The sequence below is a fragment of the Alligator mississippiensis genome, chromosome 4 (assembly GCF_030867095.1).
Source record: "Alligator mississippiensis isolate rAllMis1 chromosome 4, rAllMis1, whole genome shotgun sequence".
Classification (NCBI taxonomy): domain Eukaryota; kingdom Metazoa; phylum Chordata; order Crocodylia; family Alligatoridae; genus Alligator; species Alligator mississippiensis.
The window spans coordinates 151,637,312-151,664,767 of record NC_081827.1 but is presented as its reverse complement, the minus strand read 5'-3'; the positions used below and the strand labels follow the sequence as shown (position 1 = coordinate 151,664,767).

Sequence of the window (27,456 nt, the reverse complement as noted above, 5' to 3'; positions counted from 1 at the left end):
ATGCTTTGCAGTTTCTGCAAATCTGGATTTTTCCTGGATAGTTTAATTTTCTGTTGGGAACACTGAAATGAAACTACAGCTCTCTGGCTCCTCCTGGGTTGCTCTGGAGAAAGGGCTTCTAGGGATTTCTGGCTCCTGGTTCCCAGAGCCATTGGGACTCTTGAGGTGGCTGATTGCCCAGGCTGCCAAACTCCTATAGGGGCCCACTATCCATTGAGTTGAGTCAGGAAAATGGGAAGCCCGTTGCCTAGCTCTGCTGCCTACCTTGCAGACAGGTAGAAAATCTGTCTTTATGGGTGGCAAACTGCCTTACCTTTCTATATTATTTTATTTTTGCATTACATTATATTGTGTTATTTTATTTTATTGCCTAGAATCAACTCTCTAAAAACATATGAAAGTTCAATTGGTACCAGATGAAAGGCTTTATTTCCTCATTCAAACTTTTTTCTTGTTTACTATTGTAATTAAACTTCTGAGACTATGGAAAAAACAACAACCCAGAATTGTACATTTGTTTTTTCTGGAATGTAACCCTCAGGGTAGGAGAAGTATTCCTGAAGCTGCTACCTATGAATGAGTTAAAACATAACAGCTATTTTCTTAGTCAAAGTTTCAAAGAGGGTATAAAGTACAGTTGCTACTCTGATTAATACTGCATTAAAAAAACAAAATATTTTACGATTTAAAAATAAAGAGTAAAATAAAACAACTAAAAGCATTTAACCTAAAAGGCCTGAAATGGATTGTATCAATTATCAATTGATAGAATTGGTAGATTGTAACTATCAACCCCAGTTCCCCCCTTTGCCCTCCCACATCACTGAGTTTGGTTTCTGTTTCAGTTCTTTGCAGCATGTAACACAGGTCATCTCTTCAAATGCATATGATAACTAACTACAAGAAACTGGACTGAAACTGTAGGAAGGGGTTTTGACCTCTTAACTGCCTGGCAATATGTGCACCTGTGTGGCCCAGATACATATTTCTTTCCATCTTAATTGTAAGGTCACTCTTCATTATTATTAATTACCATATCTATTTCAGATGCTCCTGTCACATCTGAAGGTTCCACAGGAAATTACTATGATGATGCCAAAGAAGTTCATGACCCTGAAAAAGTTCTTGCATCTAGGCAGAATACAGAGGAAGCCACAGGGACCTCTGACAAAAGTGAGAGAAGTCAGGATTCACAGATAGGTGGGAAGCAAATATAATTTTGCCAGTTTTCACAATGTTATTACTAATTTCATGATACCTGTTATTATTTTAAGAGCCCTAGTTTGATCCTGGGAGCTTGTAAGTATCTTCCATCCTGTTGTGATCTCTTTCAGCTTAGCACCTCACAAGATGAAGCTGTTTGACAAACTATTTTCAGTTAGAATTTGGCTGCTGTCTCATCTCAGGAGCTGTATGCAAGATAAGATTTTTGTTCACATACTGATGGAAAGAAGAGTTAAAGTTATGGAAGGAAACAGAAAATGGGGTTAGATGTTGCATGGGTTTATCAAAATTAAATAATACTGATATCCTCTTATGAAAAGATAATGGGGTTCTTGAATAAGGCTAATTCCATGGACTTAGTTTATCCAGGTCTAAGCAGAACATTTGTTAGCAGGCTTCCTGACAAGACTTAATGTATTTGATGCAGAGAGCAGATCAGGGTTGCTTTTGGGCATCTCAGTTTTTTGTCCCTGACCTTTACTTAATTTCTCTATTCAGTGTCAGGTCTGTCATCATCATTATTAATTCTCATCTGTATTTCAGAGGCCTCTGTACTGCCCAGAGATGCCAACAATGATGGTTATGATGATGCTGGTGAAATTTCCGATCCAGAACACAGTTCTGCTTTTCACCACAATTATGAGGAAGTCAGTGAAGTCCCAGAGGAAAATGATGGGAGAAGGGATTCACTGACAGGTGAGTGAAATTGCCATATCTTGCTATTCAAATCTCTAGTCTTACAGTGTTCAGTATTTTTCAGAAAGCCCCTGTCATGTCTGGAGATTCCATAAGACATGGCTATGATGATACCGAAGAAATTTATCACCCTGAAGAAGTTCTTGCACCTAGGTAGAATAAAGAGAAAGCCCCTGGAATCCCTGATGAAAATGGAGTCACATCATTACATAAAAGGCTCTGTTTTGCTTAAAAAAAAAAAAAAAAAAAAAAAAAAAAAAAATGTATAGCAAATTTTCTAGCTATCAAACTTAAAAGACTTAAAAATGAAGCATATGTAATCTAAAGGCTCAAGAATAACAAAGAGATCAAAATAGTTTATTTATTATAAAGCTAAAAAATGTAAGTCACTCCCACAGTAGTTTGACGCCTCACTCAAGATTCCTGAAGTTATATGACTGGAAGTAATGGCTATACATGTATTTCATGGTGACCTTGTAATCACTGAGGTGTAGGTGGTTGGGGTGGCTCACCTGAATGGCAAGGCAGGGTTCAGAGCTAAGTCACTATCATGTGCTTCCCTTGATATTTTCAGGTTGGAGTCTGCACTCTCTAAGAACTGAAGGGACCTCTGGAGCTGACAGAAAAGATCCCTTCCTGCCTCCTGGGGACATAGACTATGATGATGTTGAAGATGGCTTCGCTGGTACATTGATATAAGAATGTCTGTTTAGCACAAAAGCCCTGTGAGGACATAAATGCTGTATAATTAGATGACTCTTCTCTGAAATGCCAACTGGGCCAAAGAGTCATGAGAGACAGTCCCTGCATAGCACATAGCCTGAGAAGCTTCTTATAGAGAGTTCTGTAGTTGCAAGATTAGTTTGAGTGAGATTTAAAAAAAAAAAAATAAAATTACCATTGGTTAGGTTTTATGGATAATTTTTGCTTTTGTATTCCTAAAGAACTCTTTATCATACAGTTCTGCTTTTTCTTATTAAAACCTTTCTTTGAAAACTCATTCCAGAAGTGATATTCCTCTCTCCCCAGTGTATTGGTTCAATCCCAGGGGACGATAATGGAATGGGAATGAAAATGAATCGCAGCACAAGAAAACCTATAAAGTGGTACCTCAGTACAGCAAGCTGTTAGACAGGATATTTGATTGCTAATTCTGTGCAGTGATGCTTACAGATTTGGAAATGCTTATGCCATGGGAGCCTGGCACCCCATGCAGCTTCCCCAACAGCCCCTGGCTGGAGAAGGCACAAGCGATGTGGGGCTTCCCCTGCTCCAATCAGCTGGGGACAGCTGTGGCAGTAGGTAGGTCCTACCTTCTTCACCTGCTTGGTCACCCCTGGTATCCCTTGTCAGCCCAGGACTCCAAGCATGCTTTGGACTCCACAGGAGACCCAGGCATCTGAAGGTCAGGGGTACAGGAGCCACTGGTAGGTGAGCCACACTGCCCTCCATCTGCCCCCTCCTTCTGGCCCCCAAAAGATCTGCTGTAGATCACATCTATGTTTATGAATTGTAGTGCTTTGTTTTGTTCATTTGTCTTTGATTATCCTTCCCTCTGTTTTGAAGGAAATTAGTTATGGATTTTTTTTCATGGAGTGCATAGTTGTTGCATTTTAGGATATTGCAGTGGTTTATGAATGAAAAGGCCCATGTGCATGTGCATTTGGAAAGGCTGTCTTGTTGGCACTGAGATTCTGTGTGCTAAAATCTTTGGTTTATCTAAATGAAGGTATGTGTCCTGAACAAAGACAAAATGACATTGTAGTACACCGCCTCTTTTTTCCTATAGGAAAAAGCTGAGGAAGGGTGAAAGGTAAGGTGATGTTTTAAGTATGTTAAGCCCAAATTACTAAGGTTCAGATCCTTCTCCGTCTAATAGGCAGCTAAAAGAACTTAGTGCACAAGTTTTATCTGATTTTACCATGCTTGAAACCTTGAAAAACATGTTATGGTACCTGGTTTTTTAAGATACCATCATCATGGTCTTAAGGCTAACTTACAAAAAGCAGCAAGGAAGAGGAGGACAAATCCGCCTTTTATGTTCCTTGATTTTTATGAACTTGAACAAGATGGAATAAACACCTAAAAGGTGGAATAGGATCTGAACCTAAATGCCTTAATATAGGGAGTGAGATCTTGAACTGGGCACAATATTCTATGGCAATCATTGAACAGGATTATAGAAAAGCAGGGTTGGAAAGGACTCAGGGGCTGAGCTGGATGACCTGCCAGAGGCAAGACAGGAACATTCCTGTCTAAAACAATCTAGCCAAGTAGCTGTGTAACCTTCATTTAAAAATGTCCAGTGACCGACTTCCTATAACCTCTCTAGATAATCTGTCCCAGTACTCTATCACCCTGAGAGTTACGAAACTATTTCTAACATCCATTTTATATTTCCCTTGTTTCAGTTTCAGACACTAACATCTGCCCCCTCTGGAGAGAGAGAACAGTTTGTTGACATCCTCTTTATATCTACTTCATGTAAGGATTTATTGGGCTGTAGGTGTTCTGTCCAAATGGATCATGCTACATCAGATATTTATCAGACTGGAAGCCAAATTCAACCTGGGTATTAGTTTTAATCTAGGTCTAGGATAGCGAACAGAGGTTTAAGATGAGGTCATGGTCAGGGTAAGCAATTGATCCTGGTGAGAAGATCCAAGACAGGAACAGGAGCAAGTAGGAACAAGGAAAAGAATCTCAAGCCAGAGGATCAAAGCAGGCCAGAAGCGCAGCAAGGCAGTCTGATGTTGTGGTGCCTCCAGGTGAGACTTCACCAGTGCAAAATAAAGTAGAAGAATCATTACCACTGACCTGTCTGCAACACTCTGGTTAATAAATCTCAGGACTGTATTTTATTTTTTTTGTAAAAATGTGACACTTTTGATTCACGTTCAACTTGTGGTTGACTATAACCCTCTGGTCCTATTCTACAATGATGAAACCCTGCCAGTCATTACCCATTTTGTATTTGTATGTTTGATTCTTCCATCCTAAATGCAGTACTCTGCACTGGTCCTTACTGAATTTCATCCAATTTATTTCAAATTATGTTTCCAGTTTATCAAAGTTATTTTACAATCTAAACAAATCCTCTAAATTCGTTATTACGCCATTCAGCTTGTTATTGTGACAAGGGGCCCATCCCCAGACCAGTCACAGCGCTGGTCACCCACCTGTCTTTGTGCAAGCATCTGTGAGTTGTGCTATGCTCTGACTTGAGGCTGGGCCCAACTCAGTGCAGTGTTAGGCCTCTCCCACGCTGCCCTGTTCAGGGCCTCACACATACTACCCCCCCTTTCAATGGGGCCTCTACCACTCTGCCTGCTCTCACCAGGCCTCTTACACTCTTGCCCTTTACTGGGCCTCATTCACCCTGCCCTGCTCCCTTGAGTGAGCATGTGGGCTGCCGGGTTTGTCTCTGCACTCCCTGGCCAGCCATGGTGCAGATGTTTGGGCCTCTCCTGTGACCCTCAATTGAATGGTGGCTGGGCAATTAGCCAAATAGTGGGTTAACTCCATCCCTGGCCCCTCACTGGGCAACACCCCACTCTGGTCTTCTATGGGGACCAATGACACACCCCTTTCACTCACAACTCTACTTGTGCTGCTTCAGGTGCCCAAAGGCTTACCTGCCTCCTCATCTGTGGGGCTCCTGGATCTCACACCCTTAAGGACTTAGGTACCACTCCCGTGGGAGTTCCTGGCCCTATTACCCTCCAGGGTCCTACACCCCTATGGGCTCAGGTGCCACTCATGGACATGCCTGGCCCCACTACTCACTCTGGCCTCAGGTGCCCTTCACTGGGTGTGCCTGGCCCTGTTCCCCTCTGGTCTTAATAACCCACCCATTGGTGAGGGCTGGGTCTTTCAGGCACCCCTACTCATCTTTCATCAGGTCTGTAACTGACCTAGCATTTCTGGGGGACTGTCCCACCAAAGACAGTTCCACCAGACCACCCATCCCTGGCAAGGTGCAGTTTCAAGTCCTACCCAGGACCAGGAGCCTCCTTCCATCCCCATAGATCCTGCCCTTACCTCCAAGATGTTGCAGAAAGCAGCTGTTCAGCTAGGTGTTGTTACTCCCTGGCTGCCAGCAGTAGACTGCTGCCCCAGCCCTGAGAGCCTGGATCTTAAAATGATTGCCTCATCAGGGCTGGCCTGCACCTGTCTGCTGCCTGCTCTCCTCCTTAAAGTGGCAGAAGGTGCTGTGCCACCCACCTTCCCCCTTAAAAATGGTTCCTGGGGGAGGCTTTTCCTGCTGCTCACAAAGCAGGCTCACTCAGACTCTGCAACAGCCCTTAAGTGGCAAGCACCCCAATGGTGCTCCACCACAGTATCATCTGCAAATTTGCTTAGTGTGTATGTGATTACATCCCCTGAGTCATTACAGAAGTTATTACAAAGTGCAACACTCTGAACAAAACCCCTGGGAAACCTTGCTTCATATCTCTCCCCCATTAGATACAGAGCCATTGATGAATAATCTTCTGAGCATAATGAACACCCACTTTACTGTAGCTGACCCTCGCCTATATTTTCTTTGCTTACTTATGAGAATGTCATGGGAAACAGTGGCAAAAGCCTAGCTAAAAGGGAGGTATATTCCATCAACTGCTCTTCCTGCATTCAGAAACAAATGCTGAACCATTGGCTGGTATCCTGTTATAGGAGGAAGTCAGGTATGGCTAAACAGGACTTGCTGATGACAAATCAATGCTGGCTTCTCTTTATTACCTTATTATCTTCTAGATGTTTAAAACCGATTCCTCAGTGGGTCTGAGAACCTTAATCAACTAGTTTTCCAGCTGTAGAAGTTGGTCTCACCAGTCTGAAACTCACTGAATTCTCCTTGTTTGCTTTTTTAAAGATGGGCACTATATTTGTCTTTTTCCAGTCTTCTGGGACCTGTCCTGACCTCTGTGAATTCTCAGAGATAATAGCCAATGCTCAACATTTATCTTGGTAAAGGTTTTGAATATCTAGGATGAATCTCACCTGGCTCTTCTCATTTGAAAATATCCAGCTTGATTAAGTAATCTCTAATATGCTTTTTATTTACTCTGGAGTGATTATATATACCTTTTTTCATTGCTTGTCATCTGATCATTGACTTTCCATGTGAAAACTGAAGTAGGAAAGGCATTGAATATTTAAGTCTACTTGATATCACTTATGATGTTTCCCTTCCCCATTCAGTAAGGGGCCTACGGTTTCCCTTATCTTACTCTTCATTCTAACATATTTACCGAATACTTGTTGGTTGCATTTTATAGCTCTTGTTAGGCATATCTCAGTTCATGTCTTGGATTTTCTGATTGTCTCCATAGATGACTGTGTTACAGTCTTATACTCCTCCTTAGTTATATAACCCAGTTTCCACTTTTTGTGAGATTCCTTTTAAAGTTTAAAGTCATTGATAAGTTCAGTTTTTAGCCACACTGGTTTCTTGCTATGTTCCTTATCCTTTCTTAACATCACACTAGCCTCATCTTGTGCCCTGAGGTACAAGTAACTCTCCTTAATGATTTTTCTTAGATTTGCCTCCCATGGGATCCTCCCTACCAATTTCCAGAGTTTCTTAAAGTCTGCTTTTCTGAAACTGTCTTCAGCTGTTGTTTTTCTTTGCTTCTTTCCTTACATTGATCTTGAATATTACCATTTCATGATTACTCGCACCCCAATTGCTGTCCACCTCCAGACTCTCAAACAATTATTTTCTTATTAGTAAGAAGCAAATAAAGAAAAGCATGTTCCCAGCTTCCCCTCCCCCCCCTCCTCCCCCCAGTCATGCATCCTATGTTAGCCTGGGATAGAGGAGAAAATAAAATAGAATGCATCACTGTGAGGAGGATATGGGACTCCACACATGGTAACTGCATCAGCATAGAACTGTGAGTTGGCAAGACATAGTCAGGTACAGGTATTAGCATGTAATGTACAATTGCTGAGGCAGGGAGTAGTCCAGAGCATAGAGAGTCTTTGTCAGTTCATGGCAAGTGTTGCAAGAGGAGGGGGAGTTCTTCTGCCCCATGTGTCTTGCTTACAACTGGTTGTCTTGATTGGCTGTCTTCATATTAGCAATGGCCCATGATGTGTTTGACATAGATGTTCCTGGACCATCAGATGGTATTTGAATACCATGAGGGGCCTCATCAGTTTGGCATAATGGCAGGGTACTCTGCAGACACACAGGATACTCTTTTTGCTTGGGTCCCATGCTCCAAGTGCCCCAACAATCAATACATGCACTATCATGTTGTGCCCCTTGGTCTTCAGGGCATTGACCAGTAGCTTGTACTTGTTCAATTTTGCTTCTGGCCTTCAGGGAAAGCCTGTCATGGGTTCTTAAAAGGGATGGTAATATAGATCATCAGGGCCTGTTTGTTGTGCTTTTCTATTATGTTGATGTCTGGGAGCAGCTGGCTGTTGCACCCTGGGAGGGCATGATTTACTGATACTGTCCCTACTGTCCCTGAGATGGCTTTTAGTAGTCAGTCCTGGACAGCATGTTGTGTCAGAGTTGCTTGGCTCTGGTATGGGGATTGCAGCCACACAGGACATGGGGAAGGGACTCTCTCTCATAGTTGCACATCTGGCACTTCTTGTTGTGGTTTCTGTAGTGGATGGCACTGTTGAGCAGTAGGCAGTTGAGACAGACTCAAATGATGAAACATCAGTCAGTGAACCTTGTGAAGTTGCCATGGGGCATGAAGTGGTTGCTAGCACTACACTTTGAGGTACCTGGTTTGGGTTTCACCACTTTGCCTTGGTTGGGTCTCACCTTCAGATTGCCAATGTACTTCTGCACGGTAACTTTCAAGAACCCCTCCAGGAAGAGCAACTGACATAAGGGGTGACACTGATGCAGTTGGCTGTCAAAACTTGGACCAGCAAAACCCCCAGATCCTGATGCTTGTTGCAGCATGTCTAATGGCAGTTGCGGATCACGTGGTGCTGAAGGCTTGGCTCCACAGTAAGGCAAAGTTCACACCATCTCACCTGAACTCTCCCTCCAGTGTCTTGGTCAGGACTGTGGCCAGGTCTTCATTGGACGGAGGCCTGGTGATCTCTTTTAGGGTGCAGGCAGTGATGCTACTCACCAGGTCGTTGGGCAGGTCTGGACGTGGAGGGTGTGGGTAACCATGATGTCATTGCAGAGGCCACCTATGTCAGGGACATTGGCATCTCCCTATTGGTAGAGAAGGATCAAGATGTCCTTGCTGGCCTGTAGCAGCAGGCTTATCCTCTTTTTGAGAAGCTACTTGATTGTGTTGTGTACTCTCTTTAGGGGTTTCTTGGGTATGCTGAGCCTCTTAGGACAAATAAGATGAGGGGGATGAGGAAGGTGTTAAGGGCATTGATCTTTTGCTAGGGGGCCAGCAGGCAGGTGTCAAGCTTGGGGGTATCCTGCATGATCCCATGGATGGTATCTTCTGGTGCCTGTCTCACCCAGTAGCCAGTGGATGTGCCCAAATGGAGGTAGCTCTTCTTTAGGTGTCTTATGGGCTTGCCCTAGATCTTGATGGTGGAAGCCAGGATGACACTTCTCTCCCTGTAGTTGATGTCAAAGATTCATGGAGTCATAGAGAAGTAGGGCTGGAAAGGACCTCCAGAGGTCATCTAGTCCAACCCTCTGCCTGAGGCAGGATCATCCCTTTCCAAACCATTCCATACAACAATAATCTAAACTCTCCATAAGACCACCATCAATTCTGAAACAACATAGACCAAGCACCCTATCCTGCCACAGGTAAAACAGGGGAACCACAGCAGCCAATGCTCTTCTTCTATAAAAAGTTATCAATATATGCTCAAGGTAGACGGCCATGCCCCTGACCACAGAGGAAGGCAAACCTTCCCCTCCCAGTCCATACCAACCTGACCGTGGGGTAAAATTCCTTCCTGATCCTAGATATGGTGACTGGCCTGACCCTGAGTAGAGGATCAAGATCCTCTAGCCAGAAACCTCTGACTTTGGTCCCAGCAGGAGACTTGGCACACCCAAGTTGAAGTCCTCAGCCTTGGCTGTAGCCAACACCCAGTGCCTCTGAGGAAGGTTTAAAAAGACTCTGACACATATAGCAGAAAAAGCAGAGATTGGGGCAGACAGAAGCAATCAGAAAAGCCCAGAAGCATGGGAAATACCCATTGTAGAACATAGGCATTGAGGCATTGAAGGGGGTCAGGGGGCTTGTACAGAGCCCCCCACATAGTGTGGGGCAGTGTGGGGCAGTGGGGATCACCCCTGCTCCCCGCCTGGCAGCACCCAGTGAGTCACTGGGGGAGCGGGCGGGGTGGGGGGGCTGGGAGAGCAGGCAGGGGATGGGGCCTGGTGTTTGATGCCTGTTGTCATGTGTCCTTTTCAGTGCCTTTTCTGCAAGCTGTACGTGCCTAGCACCTTCAGCCTTTCCTCATATGACTGTCCAAGCCCTTTATCATCTTTGCCTGCCTCTGGACCCTCTCTAACTTCTCCAAGTCTTTTTAAAAAATGTGGACCTCAAAACTGCACACAATGCAGGTTTCCCTTTCTTTATGTTGTACATACATTCCTGGAAAATAGCACATAACTTGAATTCGTATCAAGGGAACCCACTTTACAATGTAACAAATAGGGATACGTTCCAAGACCTTGACTGTACTGACCCCCAGACCCATTTCTACCACTTTTACAAGACAATTTTGGTACTCACCAACAGCAGACAGTACACACAAGTACAGGGCACTATCATAATGGGGACAGCAACTACAGAAACACGTGTTGAAGACAACGAGCAGGGAGCACAGATCCACACAGGAGACTATATTTTGGTGCGTCACTCCCACAATGCACTGCACAAAGCAGCTGACTGCAGGCTTCCACTACACTGATCGCATAACAGTGAATTTACCTTGCATATAATGAATTTTTGGTCTAAAAGGGGTCATCGCATACTAGTGAATTTGCACATACAGAACCCACATAAAGTGAGGCAAACCTATACTGCAGATGAGACCTAACAAGTGCTGAGCAGTGAGATACTATCACCTCCCATGTCTTTCACCTAATACTTATTGATGCATCCCAAAACTGCATTCACCTTTTGTGTGGCTGTAACACTGCAGGCTCATATTTAGTCAGTGGTCTACCAAGACTTCAAAATCCTTTCCCAGAGAGCTGCCATCCAAGCAGATGCCCCCCATTTTGTATTTGTGTTTTTGATTATTTCTCCTGAGGATTTGTCCTCATTGAATTTAATCCTGTTGGCTCTGACCCAACTTTCTAGTCTTGAAATCCTTCTGACTTCTGTTCTCATCCTTCAATGTTTTCACAGTCCTTCCCAGTTTCATGTTATCTGTGAACTTCCTCAAGAAGCTTTCTGTTCCAGGATCCAAATTGTTAGTGAACATATTGAAAAGTGCTGGGCCCATGACAGACACCTGTCGAAATCTCCTGCCAGTCTGGCATGGGTCTGCTAATAATTACCCTTTGTTTGTAGCTATTTAGCCAGGTATCTATATACATTGTAGTAGTTTTATGTAGCCAACATTTCTCTGGTTTGTTTATCAGAAGGTCATAAGGGACCTTGTCAAAAGGCTTGCTAACATCCAAATACAATATCCACAGCATTCCCTTCATCCATCCAAGTAGTTGCTTTGTCAAAGAAGGAGAAAAGGTTTGTTTGACATGATTTGTTTTTCATTATTCCATGCTGGTTGCTTGTGATCAGCGTTTCCTCCTCCAGATGATTTGCAAATTGCCTTCCTTACAGTATGCTCCAGTGACTTCCCAGATATTGAAGTGAAGCTAACTGGTCCCCCACAGTCCTCCTTTTTGCCATTTTTAAAGATGGAAACATGATGGCCCTTTTCCAGTCCTCTGGTACCTGGCCCATCTCCCACGATGTCATGAAGAACATTGCCAAGGGCTCTGAGATCTCCTCTGCTAGTTCCTTCAGGCCTCTGGGATGAAGCTCATCCAGCCCAACTGATTTGAATTCATGCATACCCAACAAAAGTTCTCTGATCGTCTCTTTTGTTATCTCCTTCCTCAGCTTGCCCCCTTTCTCATCTGGATAATTTTATTAGGTGTATGGCTTCAGCTAATTTTTTTTTGTGAAAAACTGAAGCAACAGGTGATGAGTAGCTCTGCCTTCTTTGCATCCTCAGTTATAAGGTCCCCCAGGCTTCTTAACAGAGGACCCACAATTTCCTTGGTCCTTCTTTTCCAGCCAACATGTTTATACAATCTCTTCTTGTTGTCTGTAACCTCCTTTGCCAGGTGAAGCTCAGCTCATTTTTTCTTTTTGCCTTCCTGATTTTGTTCCTGCAGATTCTTGCCATTTACTGGTATGCTTCCTTGGGAACCTGCCCATTCTTCCATTGTTTGTATAGTCACAATTTTCATTTGAGGCATTTTAGAAGCTCCTTGTGCATCCACATTGGTCTCTTGCCATTCTTCTTGTGCTTCCACCATATCAGGATTGTTGGGCTTTCAAACTGTGCCTCTTACAAGCTCCCATCTCTCCTGGTCATCTTTATCCTTCTATTAATTCTACCATGACACCATGCTTATTAACTGCTTGAGTCAGATGAAAACTGTATTTTTGAAATCTAGCATTCTAATTTTGCTGATCTCATGCTTCCCCCATTTCAGGTTCTGGGCTTCTATCATATTGTGATCGCTTCCTCCCAACTTACCCATCACCTCCACGTCCTCCACCAATTCTTCCTTGTTGGTCAGGACAAGATCCAGGATAGATGATCCCCTAGTTGTATCCTCTACTTTCTAGAAGAGAAAGTTGTCCTCCACACAAGCTGGAAACCAGCTTGTCATTTTATGTGTGGATGCATTGTTCTTCCAGCAGATGTCTGGAAAACTGAATTCTCCCATCAGTACCATCCTATAGCTTTTGGATAGATTTGTACCTGCTTGAAGAGTGCCTCATCCACCTCCTCTTCCTGATTCGGTGGCCACCATTATATTTGTGCCACATCATTCACCATTCATCTTCACCCAAAGGCATTCAATTTTACAATCTTCTTCCTCCTGAATCAGGGAACAAGTGTATGTGTTTTTGGCATACAAGGCAATTCCACCACCTTGTCTCCCAACCCTGTCCTTCTAAAACAGTGTAACCCACCATATTGTCATTCTAGTCATAAGAGCTGTTCCAGCAGGTTTCAGTGAATGCCAATCAGATCATAATTCTTCTCACAAACTAGTTTCCAGCTCATCTTGTTTATTCTTTATACTTCTCACATTTATATACATACATTTGCTCATGCTCCCACCCATACACACACAGTCTCTTACTCCTTGGCTCCTTTCTCAGGTACACTCCCTAGGCAAACTTCCTTTCTGTTATCTGCCCTCTGTTCACTGCTCAAATGGTTCACTAGGGGCTTTCTTTTTATGTGGCTGCCTAGCCTAGCTCCTCCTCTCAATTAACTAAACTCAGAGCAAACCCTGAAAACTATCTTGGATCTTGTCCTGACCAAACCTCCTCCTCTCAATTACCGAAACTCAGGCCCACCCAGAGCAAACCCTGTCACTCAGGCACTTTAGAAGGGGGAAGAAAAGAAAAGAACAAAAAGAGAGACAGCAAGAGGGAGGAAGAAAGGCAGGCAGGCAGGCAAGCCAGCAATTGCATACCATAAAGCAGGTTGGGGGTGGAGGGAATGCTAAACACATGCACCAAGCACTAGGCAAACTCTCTAACATCAATCAACCACCCGAAGTCACTAGTACAGAGAAAAGCCCCTTCAAGGCAGTCCCACACCTGAGCTACATATCCCAGAGCCACTGCTCTCTGCTTACTGCTGTGCAGGGAGGCATATTTGAAGGCAATGAAGTGCAGCACCTTCTGCTGAGCTGTTTCAGAGCTATGTCCAGCATCCTCTAGAGTTGGTCAGGCTCCCTGGTGGGGAGGACATGGTTGCTGTCCCAGTCTCATCCAGCAGCCTTGTATTTACATTGAGCAGGAGGGGTGACAAGGTGGAGACCTGGGGGAACCCACAGGAAAGGCCCTGAAGGGATGATGAGCACTCTTTCATCACTAGCCTCTGAGACATCTATGCTAGAAAAGAGCAGTATTAATTTAGAGATGTCCTATACATACTCACCAGCTCATGTAAATGCTCTCTCCATACCTCATGGTCACCTGTATCACAGGCCACTGAAAGACTGATACAATTTCCTGTCAGTCTCCAGGTGAAGCTCATCAGCCAAGGCCATGAGTGCTGTCTGTGCTATTATTGAGACAACTGCCAAAGGATGGTTCAGTGTAGAGGAGCATGGTCTGGGGCTCAAGCCCTTCTTTGTATTGCCTAATCACTAATATGAAGCTGCATTAAGGTTTAATGGCTGTACCTTAAAAGGGGACATGATGACAGTCTTCAAGTATCTGAAGGGCTACCATAAAGAAGAGGGAAGACACCTTTTCTTGACTGTTGCAGGGATCAAGACACAGATCACTGGACTGAGGTTGCAGCAAAGTAGCTTAAATTGGATATGAGAACAAAACTTCTTGAGTGTTAGAATAGAGAGATAATGAAATAGGGAAGCTGTGCAATCTCCGTCGTTGGAGGTGTTCAGGAAGAGGCTGGACAAGCATTGGTCAGGGGTTTTCTAGGAATAGCTATACTAGCAGCTGGATGCACCAAAAGTGCCAGCTACAGATGTCAATATAAGAGCAGTCCTTCTGACCCTCTTACCTGTCCCTCTTCTTAGTTTCTGTTTCCCTGGAAGCCCAGCTCTGAAACATCTGAAACATTTTTTAAATGTTTTGGATTGTTTGATTTAGTTTCAGAGCCTTCCATTTTGTTTTGGATTCAGTGTTTTGGGCACCAAAATGGGCTGAAATAAAACAGCTGCTGAAATTTCGCCCAGCCCTAATTGGCAGGCAGGGAGGAGGGGTTACGGGGGGTAGGGCAGACAGAGGAAATGGAATGGCTGGCTGCTTTGCCAGCACACATGCTTCATAACAGTAACACAGCTGTGTAGGGATTTATCTTCTTGATCAGTGTGTATATGGGGTTATACAGGGGAGCGCTTCCAGTGCTGATGATGGTAGACTCTATCTGATTAATGCACCTGATCCAGACAATCCTGTTAAATAACTTGCTAGGCACGTCTACATATGTGTTTTACTGTACATTACGCTAATCTAATGCACAGTAAAGCATCATTGTCTACATGTGTGCAGCAATTACTGTGCAGTAGATTAATTTAAAGTGCTATTAGCTAGTACTGACATGACAGAGGTACTAAAAATGGCACTTTGAAATAATGCACCTTAACACAGGTGTAGACATTGAACTAGGAGAAAATTGCTCCCTGTCATCCTAGGCAGAAGTGGGCCACAACTTGGGGCTGGTCCCGGAGCTGGGGGCAGCTAGCTCCCAGCCTGTGGAACTTGGATCTGGTCCTGGAGCTGGGACCAGCTGGCTCCAGCTCAGAGCTGGCCCCACAGCCAAGGACAGCCGGCTTCTGCTCCCCTGGAGCTCAGGATTTGCCTTGGAGCCCAGGCCTGACCCCCATACCTCTGCCATCTTGGGGCTGCCCCCAGTGCCCCATACCAGACTGGGGCTGGTACCCAAGGGAGTCTGGAGCTTTCCCTGGCTGCTGCAGGAGGGCAGAGCAGGACAGGAACAGCCCTAGAGTAAGTTGCTCCTGTTGGGCTCAGTGTAGATGCACATTTGGGCACAGTTTAATGCACCTGCATCTTCTTTGCAGAAAATTCAGGCATGTTAATTGCATGTGTAGATGCAACCACCTATTGGCTTAGAAAATGGTATTTAAAGGTTTGCTTTCTGGAAATTGGCTTATAGGTTAATTAGTTTATATATATATGTGTATGTGTGTGTGTGTATAAGTGTGTGTGTGTATATATATGTGTGTGTGTGTGTGTGTGCGTGTGTGTGCATATGTGTATGTGTGTGTGTATATGTATGTGTGTATGTGTGTATATATATATATATATACACAAATGGTTCAGGATGGGCAGCTGGGGTCAGTTGATTTCTAAAAAGCCTGGGTCTCGCATACAGAGTTTCACACAGCCTTCGAAGCAGACAGCCTGTCTAACACAACAAGGCCAACAGATGCACACAGCCTAGGAAAGATGGGGATGTACCACATTGTTCCATAACATGAAATAAGGGTGGCAGCAGCTAATAAGGTCCCAGAGCAAGGGGCCTGAGTTCCGGTTTTGGGGGAACAGACCAAATTAGGAGAAGGCCCGGAAAGACCTCTGGGTTCTAAGTCCAGAGCTAACACCACCTAGTGTTACAATGATAGGGATGCATGGAGAAAGATCAGAAAGGGCAAGACCTATAGGATACTGGTAATTTGATGGAAACTCTTGAAAGACTTTGTGTGAGATGATTCACCACCTCTTCTATTAAAGGCACATAGCCATGATTGTGACTTGTGTTTATCTGGAGGCAGGGCTGGAGCCCAGAAAGCTGTTGGATGGCCCTACATTTTACAACTGGAGCATAATCAGGAGATCACGGCTTTCTTCTGGGGGGCCTTGGTACAATGCTATAGGCCTTTGTCATTTTGGCTATGTGCATATAGTCAAAAAGCCCATGGCTGAATCAATTCAATCTTTGCAGGTTAGTTTAAGCTTCTTAGATTGAACCAATAAGCAAATGAACAGACATTTACTTTTGATTCCAGAAATGCTGCCACATGCCTGCAGTGGCCCAGGCCAGAAGTTGTGGGGTGGTAGAGCACATCTCCCTGCTGGACTGGAGCAGACAGTTTGGGCCAAGGCTATCCCACCCACCCTGTGAGGGAATGTGGGGGAGGGGGTTGCAGGGAGGTGTAGCATCATGGGATGCTGGGGGGATTGTGAGTTAACTTGAATCTGGAGGGGATCTGGGACAGAAATTCAACATCCTGAAGTAACCTAAATCAGTTAAGTCTGATGGTACATCCATCCAGGTTTATCTTGAATTGGTTTTAGCCATTTTGAAAGCAGCTTATGTACATTAAACCTCAGTTTGTGTTACAGATTTGAACCGGTTTCCAATTACTTATACTTATTTATGTGGAATTTCTGACCCTAGCCTTCAAGTCTAAACTACAGCAAGATACCACAAGAGCATGTGGCATAGGTCTCTGGAAACTGCATGACGTTCCCTGGAGTCTTTAGGTTTGTTGACTCATCTTAAAGTGTGAGCAGTGGTTTCTAAGATTCTAGGTGGGCTGGGACTTCCCTGCCTGACAAGCAACCTCTCTCTTTGGATTAGACCAATGGAAATTAATTAAGGGTAGAAGAGAAAACCTCAGCTAAACAGTAACTTAACTGCCTGAAAAATAAATCAATAATTGGTGAGACTCCAACCCAAAATATGAATGGAATTGTCCTGAACCCCATCTTCTGACCACAGCTTACTTAGGGTCATTGATGGCTGCGGTAGCATATGTAGGGCAGCTTCCCTGGGTGCCGACTTTGGGGTGGGAGGTAGAAAGAAAACCACTGCCATCACAGCGACATGATAACACCAGTTCTATGGAGGCCTCTGGAAATTGCTGTTGTCCCTGTGAATCACAGCTTACAATAGAAATTATATAACAATAGAACTTCTATAACTTATAGAAGGTATAATTTATAGGTGCATGGCTGGGCATGGCTATATTGTCACACTGCTGGTAGGCAGAGTGGCTGGCAGACAGAGCAGAGCCAGGCTGTATGAGAAAGGTGACTGATAGACCCCTAGAGAGAGCAGTAGGAAACTCACTGTCAAAATGTTCCATTCCACAGAATAGAGATTTTCCTGTTGTGTCTTGTGTCCTTCTAACCCAGTGCTCTGGGTCTAGTTCTGTGACTATCACTTGCTAGAAACCAGGAGATAAAGATTTAGATTATTTTCAGTCCTAAAGGTCTGAAAACCAGAAAGCTTCTTGATAAAACTATAATACACACACCAGCCCTTTGCCATTGCTAAAACTGCACATCAGAACAGGCAGATGGCAGTTAAGTCTGATGCTATATTCATCCAGGTTTATCTTAAACTGGTTTCAGCCATTTTGAAAGCAGCTTATGTGCATTATGTGCACGTCAGAATAGGCAGATGGCAGCCATAGCACATGATCGAATACTTTCTCTATGCTAAGACAAACCTTGCATTCAGAGGGGCAGGGGTTAGGAGAGCAAGATCTGCCTGCATATATTGTAACTCAGAACTGGTCTGGGAGACAAGAGTCCCAAAGTGGGTCACTGACCACACTATATGGTCACTGACAGTCACTCATAACCTAAGTGGCAGGAACAACCTTTAACAGCCTATATAGGAATTTCTGTGAGATGCTGTCACATAATAATGAGGAAGGTCAGTCAAGCAGCACCACTACCAGCATGCCCCAGAAGGAGCGGTGCTGGTTCCCCAGAAGAAGTAGAGGTCATTCTCTTTGCTCTCTAATGTACCTGATCCCAGTGGTAAATAATTTCTGTGGTTTTCATGCTCTGGCTATAATGGACCCACATGTCTATGGGCATTTGAATTTTAGAGGTCTCACCCCATGATTTTTTTAAAATATTCATTTATAAAATGTCCAATGTGTGTTATCCCTACAGTGATTTATGCAGCATGCCAGAACCTGCCGTACCCCGCAGAAGTAGTTACATGTTGGTCTGTGAAGTGAACGTGATATCAGAAGCGCAGTCGTTTCTCATATATGGTCACAAGTGGAGTTTGACAATTTGATTGGAGGTTTTGGCTGTGAAACGTTGGGGATAAACGCTTTGATATCATCTGAAAAGGTGAAGGTTGTTTCTATTGGCTCCTCTCTGTAGCTGATACTAGCACCTGAATCTATGTATTTCCTCCTTCTGCTTTGTAGTCTTTGCCAGACACAAAGGAGCCTTGGCAGGGTGTGTGGTACAGGGAGGGCAGTATCAGCAGGGGATGAGGGTCAGGATGGCAGTGAAAGGACCTCTCTCTACTCAAGTTCTTTGGCTTCTTCTCCTTTTCCTTCACACCAGCTTGGGTAAGTCTCTTCTCTTTTTCACTGAATGAACTGGAAAAATTAGAGTAGGGAAGATAAATCTGAATCCATTTGAACTGGAGTTTAATCCATAAGTCACTGTGCTGATAAATTTATCTGAGAGAAATTTATATTTGAGATTACTATTCCTAGATAAACCTGTCAGAGAAGGATGCTAAGATATTTGTAAAAATCATAGATTTTAACTCAGTCACTATGTCTGCATTCTTTATAAGCTATCCCTTCTTTTAGCACTCTGAGTTTTTTATAGTGAAACTTAAGAGTGTCAATAACTAGAAACCTATGGAAGAGGTGGTATCTTTTTTTAGACCAACTAGATGTTTGCAAACAAATTATTTTATTTATTTGCAAGCTTGCAGGCACACTCACCCTTCATCAACCATAGGAGAGAGCAGACATTATAAAAGTATATTAGCAGAGATTGTAAAAATAATAATTACAAAGTCTTTTAGAAACAAACAAGACCCAAATGGGCTTTTATACTGTTTATTCCAGCCTCATCCCTCTGCTTGGCTTTTTTACTTGCATATGGACAGAGTGAAGGACTCCGTGTATACAATCAATTTCATTTTAAATGATATTGCTGTACTGTACTTATCAAATGCACTATGCCCTTTGTAAGAAACCTTTATTGGTACTGTCCAGTTGTATCCCATGTTTGCAAACTTGCAGTGGCTTGATATGCTGATCTTCTAGAGCAGAAGTGGGGTTTGAAAGAGGATGGAGCTAGGTTCTTTTCAGTGATGGCAGATGCCAGACCAAGAAGCAGTGGTCTCAAGTGGCAGCAAGGGAAGTTTCGGTTAGACATTAGGAAGAATTTTCTCACTAGGAGGGTAGTAAAACACTGGAACAGGTTACCCAGAGAGGTGGTGGAAGCTTCACCCTTGGAGGTTTTCAAAACCCAGCTAGACAAAGCTTTGGCTGGGATGATCTAGTTGGGGCTGGTCTTGCTTTGAGCAGGGGGTTGGATTGGATGATCCCCCAAGGTCTCTTCCAACCCTCACTTTCTATGATTCTGTGATTCTAAGTATGCCATCTGGAAGAGATGAGAATCAGATACTAGGAACCCCAATTATTTTGTTGGGAAGAAATCATGGTACCACACCTGTTATTTACAGATTGTTAATAGTTCTGCGAATCTCTGTAACTGGGAGGGTAAGACCTGGAATTCCACAGCAACACTGTTTTCTGGAGTACCTAATGTGTGCTGAAAATCCCAAGATCCACAAAGATTTTTTTCTTATGTTCCATTTCATGATAAAACTGCACTCTGCAGTTCACTGGCACCCTTGGTTAACAGACTGATATTACAGTGGGTGATGCTTCATTGGAAATCACAGGGTCCTGTATTCTTCGTTATAAGGTCAGAGTGACTGCGTAGCTTCAGTGGACATAGTTGTAGACTCAAAGATACGAGAGCCAATTATAAACAGTCTGGTCAATCCAATAATAGGCACTGGATACAAATTGCTTCCCCCTTTTTTTACCTCTTCTGTGTTATGATCCCAAACCAAAATACAAAACTATGTAAAACTGGAAGAGACAAAGAAATCTCACAATAACAAACCTAGGAAAGGCTGTACCTGGTCATTCAAAGTTATAAAGTTAAACCGCAAAATTCACAGTTCTCTCCTTTGCTTTCAAATGTCATCAGATATCAGCTTCCAAATCTGTGAGCCACTGTCTGGTATTATCGCTCAATGTACAGATTCCACCTACCCTGTCTGGGCATTTGAAAAGATTTTGATCTTTTTGCAGGTTTTGATGAAGTGCTGTGTTATTTGTCGGACATTGCAGTCATACAGGGTCTTGTCCAAGATGTTCATTTTGTGAAGTGTTGTTTTGAAGCACCCATATCCAGATCTCAGTCTGTTCAGTTTGACTCATGCTTCTTTGTCAAGATTGTGCTCAATGGGGGACTTGTTTGTTGTTGTTATAAAGCACTGTAAGACTAGGTCTGACCTTTCCTGGTGGTTGGCCCACTCCATTGCTGCCCATGGGTTTGGTTCAACATCCTCAGTCTTTTCTAGGACCTTGTGGGCTTCAATGTATAAAAAGTTTATGATCTTTAAGCCTCGTAGGCCCCCATTTATTCTAGCCTTCAGTTAACAGTTGATGGAGCAGATCATTTTCATCATCTCTTTTACCTCTATTGCCAGTAATGATCATAGAAGTAGGGTCGGAAGGGACCTTGCAGATCTTCAGGTCCGACCCCCTGCCTGGGCAGGAAGAAAACTGGGCTCAAATGACCCCAGTCAGGTAGGCATCAAGCCACTTCTTAAAGACCCCCAGGGTAGGAGCCAGCACCACTTCCCTTGGAAGTTGGTTCCAGATCCTAGCCGCCCTAACTGTGAAGTAGTTCTTACGGATGTCTAATCTAAACCTACTTTCCAACAACATGTGGCCGTTATTCCTTGTTATCCCAGGGGGTGCTAGGGGAAACAAAGTCTCCTCCAAACCCTTCTGGTCCCCCCAGTGAGTTTATAGACGGTCACCAGGTCTCCCCTCAGCCTTCTCTTGTGATGTTAGGGTCTATCTTCTTACATCACTTGGTTTAATGCCCAAGATTTAATGAGACGGTCTTTACTCTTTATCCCTCAATGTCTTGGAGGAAAAAAGAAAATATAGCTGGTTCATGAATTTCATGGAATTCCTTTCATCAGGGTTTTATGGGGGATACTCCCTGCAAACAGGGTGAATCTTCACAATGAAATTTTAACTGGAAATTTCGCTTTGCTCCAATCTGTCCTATTCAGTCTTGGCCACGTTCTGATAACCTTGTTCATGCCGAGTGCTGTCACTGAACTCAACAGGAGTGTTCAGGGAGTGCAGTGTTATTTCAGATGGGTGAGGGTTTCAGACTCTGGCCCATTCATTTGAGCCAGATCATAAATCTGGAAAGTGCTCTGTTATTGATTAAAGATGTTCAGAAATGTTACATATGTTTTGAAGCTGATGTCTAATCCAACATTAGACATGTGCTATATTTTGGGTTTTTTTAGTTTCCTTTTTCATTTTCTTGTTTTGTTTTGCTTGTTTTTTTTCAACAGCAGTTTTCTTTTATGATTTGTCTTTTGCCAGATTGATACTTTTTTAAGATTCCTCCCAATTTAATAGAATTGATGCCTTTTTTGGTTTTGGGGTCATATCTTGTAATGACTAGAAAGGAAAATTATAGTTTTTAAAGTCCCATCGCTGATTACAGTACTGACTGCAGAAATTCACAACCGAATGAGACCATTTAAGCGGTTCATGTAAGAACTTATCACAGAAATATTCACTTTTGCAGTCACCAGTGGCTTTGAATCAGGCCCATAAACAAAAGTTCTGGGGAAGTCAGTGATATGAGCACAGATATAAGATCTTTACCTCTGCCAAGGGGCATATCATTCATTGATCCTCTAGTGTAGTGGTGCTCAATCTCAAGCCTGCAGGCTGGATCAGGCCCATGGAGCTCTGTCATCTGGCTGGTGGGTCTCCCCATGGGTCTTGAAATTTGTTGGCAAGGGCGTGGTGGCACCCTTGCAGTGGTGGAGGAACAGTAGCAGTGTTAATTGCCACAGGTCTGAGAGCCACGGTAATTAATTCTGCTACTGTTTTTATGCTGCCAAATTTCTGGACCCATGGATGATGTAGCCGCATACTCTGGATCGCATTGGCACATAAGGTCTAGCCAGCTCATGGCTGGATCGGGTGCATGGGATCAGGCCAGCATGTGGGGTCAGTGCACATCTGGATCCAGTGTGTGGAGCTGAGCTGGCATGCCAGGCTGCACCTGCAGACCAAACCTGCGTGCTGACCCCACACTGGATCAGGCCTGCGGACCAACTTGTTCATGGGATCCAGCTTGCAGACAAGTCCCACATTGCTCATCTGGCTCATAGGGCCAAATGTGTTGAGACCCTCTGTTCTAGTGCCATGTCTGTGTAGATTAATTGAACGTAGAGTATAACACTGGCCATATGCAGCTGGAGGTCGATACAATTCTTGATGAAGGCAACAGACAGAAAGGCTTTTTGATTTTTTGAAGGTGAAAGTGCAGAAGTGAATGGCCCTGTCAGAGGCACGGCATGAAACATCTGTCAGTAAGAAAATACATATATCACTAGATACTCCACCCCCAGTACCCTTCATAGGGTTACACATTTAGATCTAGCCATCCATTTTCCACCTTTTAGAGGTCTCCCTTGATGGCCCAGCACAATACAAACTGTTCTGTATTTTGTTGCTATGTGACATATCCAAACTCAAAGGAGATATATGCCCTAACCAGAAACTGGAACAGATGGAGGACATACTCAGAGATGGCCTCTGTGGACCAGTTTCTGCAGCTCTTAAAGGTTGCTATCTTGACCTGGCCCAGGAGGAAACTGACTGGGCAAATCATGCTCTCCCCAGCCTCTCAGTACAAGATGGAGAAACTGTACACCATCTTGGAGAAGCCCATGTCCAACATGCCAAAGAGAGTGCAAAAGGCAGCAAAGAGAGGCCACAGCTGGGGCCTTTCAGGAAAAAAACTATTTACAAATTAATTTATTATTCAAACTCCCCTGAGAAAACCATATTAGAATATACTACTTCAAACTTGAAAGATGATTGTGAGAATGAAGTCTATTTTCACTAGACATATATATCTGATACCAATATCTGACCATGGTGAGAATTCAGTGGGGAGGATTTAAAACAGTTTGCAGTGAAATGTAACTCCTGTGACCCGTTGCCCTAGTTCTAACAACCAGATGGCAAAAGTGTATGAAAATAAGATATCACACATTTAAAAAAAATACAGAATAAGATATGGTTAAAATACAGAAGAGTGCCAGTAAAGCATGAGTTATCTGTGGAGACAGAACATTAGCATTGTTTAGCAGTGTTAAATCACAGTTTTTCATCAAGTTGTCCCTATAGCCCTAGGTAAAGTCATTCTCTCAGGAGGTAGATGATATAGATATGAGTCTCCTTTGGCTAAGGAAGGACTAAAACCAGGTCTCCACTTTGTAGGTTAAAGCTCTAACCACTTGATTATTGTAGAAAAGGTGAGTTGCACCATTTCCACCAGAGCCCATGGGTTCTATATTTTGTATTGAACTCAGGATGTTGGCATCAGTTATATACTAGGGCCAAAATGCAAATCCACCATTAGCCAGAGAAACAGAATATCCTTTTCTGTCCTGGAACGGAGCAAGAAGTAAAGGAAGAGCCCCCCCACTCCCACTTTTTAGCTCAAATGTCTAATGCAGGGGTTGGCAATGTTTTCGGGCAAAGTGCCAAAACATGCAGAACCTCGAGTTGTAAGAAGTTGCCATGCTAGGGGTGGATGGTGGGGCAGCCTCAAAGGGCCCAGTCCTAGTTGTGGCAGTGTAGCCCTGGCCCTTTCCCCATCATCCACCCCAAGGTAGGTGCGCCAAGCAAAATGTCTTCATGTGCCACGTTCTGACACCCATGCTGGAGGTTGCCTACTCCTGGTCTAATGGTTAGGGCACTTGGTCACTGAGTAGGAGACCTAGACCCTCCTATCCAGGGGTGGTGGTGTCATTTGAGTAGTGATTGTTGGGTTCAATAAACACAGCCATACATGAATAAGAAGAAAAACAGCCTTTCATATGTGAACTAGTGTATAATGTCTGCAGACCCTTGGTCTATTCCCTGAGGAAATGTCTCACGATTTCCAATTCAATCTCATGATAGGGTGCATCTATAAATTATAACTTCTATCACTACATCTTCCCTCTTAACAAAAAGTACAAAAATAAATTAACACAAAATTCTGTTAATTGTCATCTGCAGAAGAAAAATTACTAGCATATCACTCTGGAGTTAATCTTTACCACCCACTTTCCTATTCCCCGTTCCTGCAATTATTTTAGCAAGTCTCTATGGGTATTTCAGGAGGTTTCTTCTCTGACTGACAAAGTATTGGAACTAGTTTCTGAATTGTTCTTCATTGAGAAGCTTTTCCTACAAGTCTTAGTAGATTTGAATCCTTCCATTGAGATTGGATTGACTTGCACTTTTGGCAAGTGTGCTTCAGCACATAGCACAAAATTCAGTAGCTACAGATTGTTGAGGCTCATTTCCTCTTTCTGCATAATGGTATGTGCATTTGTGTCCATAGGTACATTTCATTCTCAGAATGACATAGTTGCCTTTATGTCCTGAAACAGTTATCATCTTCCTATAAGAAAATTGTCCAGATCTGAACTGTGACAATCAGGAGGATCATAAGGATGCAAGAATGTTGCGTCCTCTTGATTGCAAGCCCACACTTAACTAAATTCATTTTTTTGCAAGCTGCTAGACCTAAAATTGGTGTCACCTTCCTAGGTACCACAATGAATGGGAGTTTGTATACTTTATTTTTATAGATTCATAGATTCATAGATTCATAGATGTTAGGGTCGGAAGGGACCTCAATAGATCATCGAGTCCGACCCCCTGCATAAGCAGGAAAGAGTGCTGGGTCTAGATGACCCCAGCTAGATACTCGTCTAACCTCCTCTTGAAGACCCCCAGGGTAGGGGAGAGCACCACCTCCCTTGGAAGCCTGGTCCAGACCTTGGCCACTCGAACTGTGAAGAAGTTCTTCCTTATGTCCAGTCTAAATCTGCTCTCTACTAGCTTGTGGCCATTGTTTCTTGTAACCCCCGGGGGCGCCTTGGTGAATAAATCCTCACCAATTCCTTTCTGTGCCCCCGTGATGAACTTATAGGCAGCCACAAGGTCGCCTCTTAACCTTCTCTTGCGGAGGCTGAAAAGGTCCAGTTTCTCTAGTCTCTCTTTGTAGGGCTTGGTCTGCAGGCCCTTGACCATACGAGGTGCCCTTCGCTGTACCCTCTCCAGGTTATTCGCATCCTTCTTGAAGTGTGGCGCCCAGAATTGCACGCAGTACTCCAACTGCGGTCTGACCAACGCCCTATAGAGGGGAAGTATCACCTCCCTGGACCTATTTGTCATGCATCTGCTGATGCACGATAAAGTGCCATTGGCTTTTCTGATGGCTTCGTCACACTGCCGACTCATGTTCATCTTGGAGTCCACTAGGACTCCAAGATCCCTTTCCACCTCTGTGCCGCCCAGCAGGTCATTTCCTAGGCTGTAGGTGTGCTGGACATTTTTCCTCCCTAGGTGCAGCACTTTGCATTTCTCCTTGTTGAACTGCATCCTGTTGTTTTCTGCCCACTTGTCCAACCTATCCAGGTCTGCCTGCAGCTGTTCCCTGCCCTCCGGCGTGTCCACTTCTCCCCATAGCTTTGTGTCATCTGCAAACTTGGACAGAGTACATTTCACTCCCAAGTCCAAGTCGCTGATGAAGACATTAAAGAGTATCGGTCCAAGGACCGAGCCCTGCGGGACCCCACTGCCCACACCCTTCCAGGTCGAGACCGACCCATCTACCATGATGTAGGGTGTTATGTAGGGTGTTAGCAACGCATCTCCCTTTCATTGGTATAGTCATCATACCTGGGTAGTTATTTTGATGTTTGTTGGACTCATTTTTTGTTTCGATTTGAATTTTCTATATTCAATTTCTGGTAAAGTATTAATCAGAGTACAATTTAAATGAAGCCATTGTTCCTTGTACTGCCACTGGCAACATCCAGTCCCTCTCATTAAATGTGTCTGATTCTACCCTACCTATATGCAATTCTTATGGTATGTTCTCAACTCTATGCACCTGAGATTTTTGTGTTTGGGTTCTGCAAAACCTGGCAATATACCTCCCCTCATTATAAGAAAAACAGGGCTTTCCAAATACAGCACAGTGCTGTATGCTATGTTGCCTTCCACACTTGCTGCTTATCTGCCAGCGAGCTCTCCCTCCTTTAGAGGGCTCCTTACCACTTAGCTTACAAGTGCAAACCTGCCCTACCTTTTGCTTGGTTTCAGACTAATACAACTAACCAGCTCTCTGGTACATAAGAACATCTTCAGGGCATTTTTGGAATGCGTGTAACAAGAGCAATTCTATTTCTGGATGCATATGAATGACTACACTGTTATATAGACTAATAAGAGAGAGAGAGATACAGCATGTGTCCTTTTTCCTTAAATAGCAGAGAGGTTAGGGCACTCACTTGGGGAGTCAAAGGGCTGGGTGCTTTAAGGCTGCGTGTTTGTTCCCTTTTCCCTTCTTTGTTTTAGTGTAACATTGCTTGCAAGTGGGGCAGTTGGCTGACTTTACAAACCCAAGATAAAATTTGGTTTTCTAGGTTTCTGGGTGAGGACTTGAGCCAGATTTGGAGAGTTGGTGTTAAACCCCTAAATCCGAACACGGGAAAAGGGCATAAATAATAGTTGACCCCTGGCATGGGGCTTATAGTGCTGTTCAAAGACACTTAGGTCTTATATCAGGTTATATCTTTGGTTATATTCACATGGAAAGGTATTAAGTTAGTCTGACATGATCTTCCTTGGATTTAAAACCATATTCTATGTTTTCCTGATTTCTGTTTACTTTAATCTTATTTCTTTTTCTTTCCTCCAGTATTAGCTCCATGACTTTACATTTAAATTAAATCAATTTAATAGGTTTA

General features: G+C 43.7%; 1 protein-coding gene across 1 annotated transcript in view; it reads left to right on the top strand.

Moving 5' to 3' along the window:
* LOC102560737 (scavenger receptor cysteine-rich type 1 protein M130) overlaps positions 1-2,619 on the top strand; it is a 46,923-nt gene extending 44,304 nt beyond the window's left edge. Inside the window, exons 10-12 of the mRNA XM_059726248.1 lie at positions 1,078-1,173; positions 1,723-1,920; positions 2,495-2,619. Coding sequence (XP_059582231.1) covers positions 1,078-1,173; positions 1,723-1,920; positions 2,495-2,619 — 419 coding nt within the window. The remainder of the gene's footprint in view (positions 1-1,077; positions 1,174-1,722; positions 1,921-2,494) is intronic.
* Positions 2,620-27,456: the final 24,837 nt, after the last annotated feature.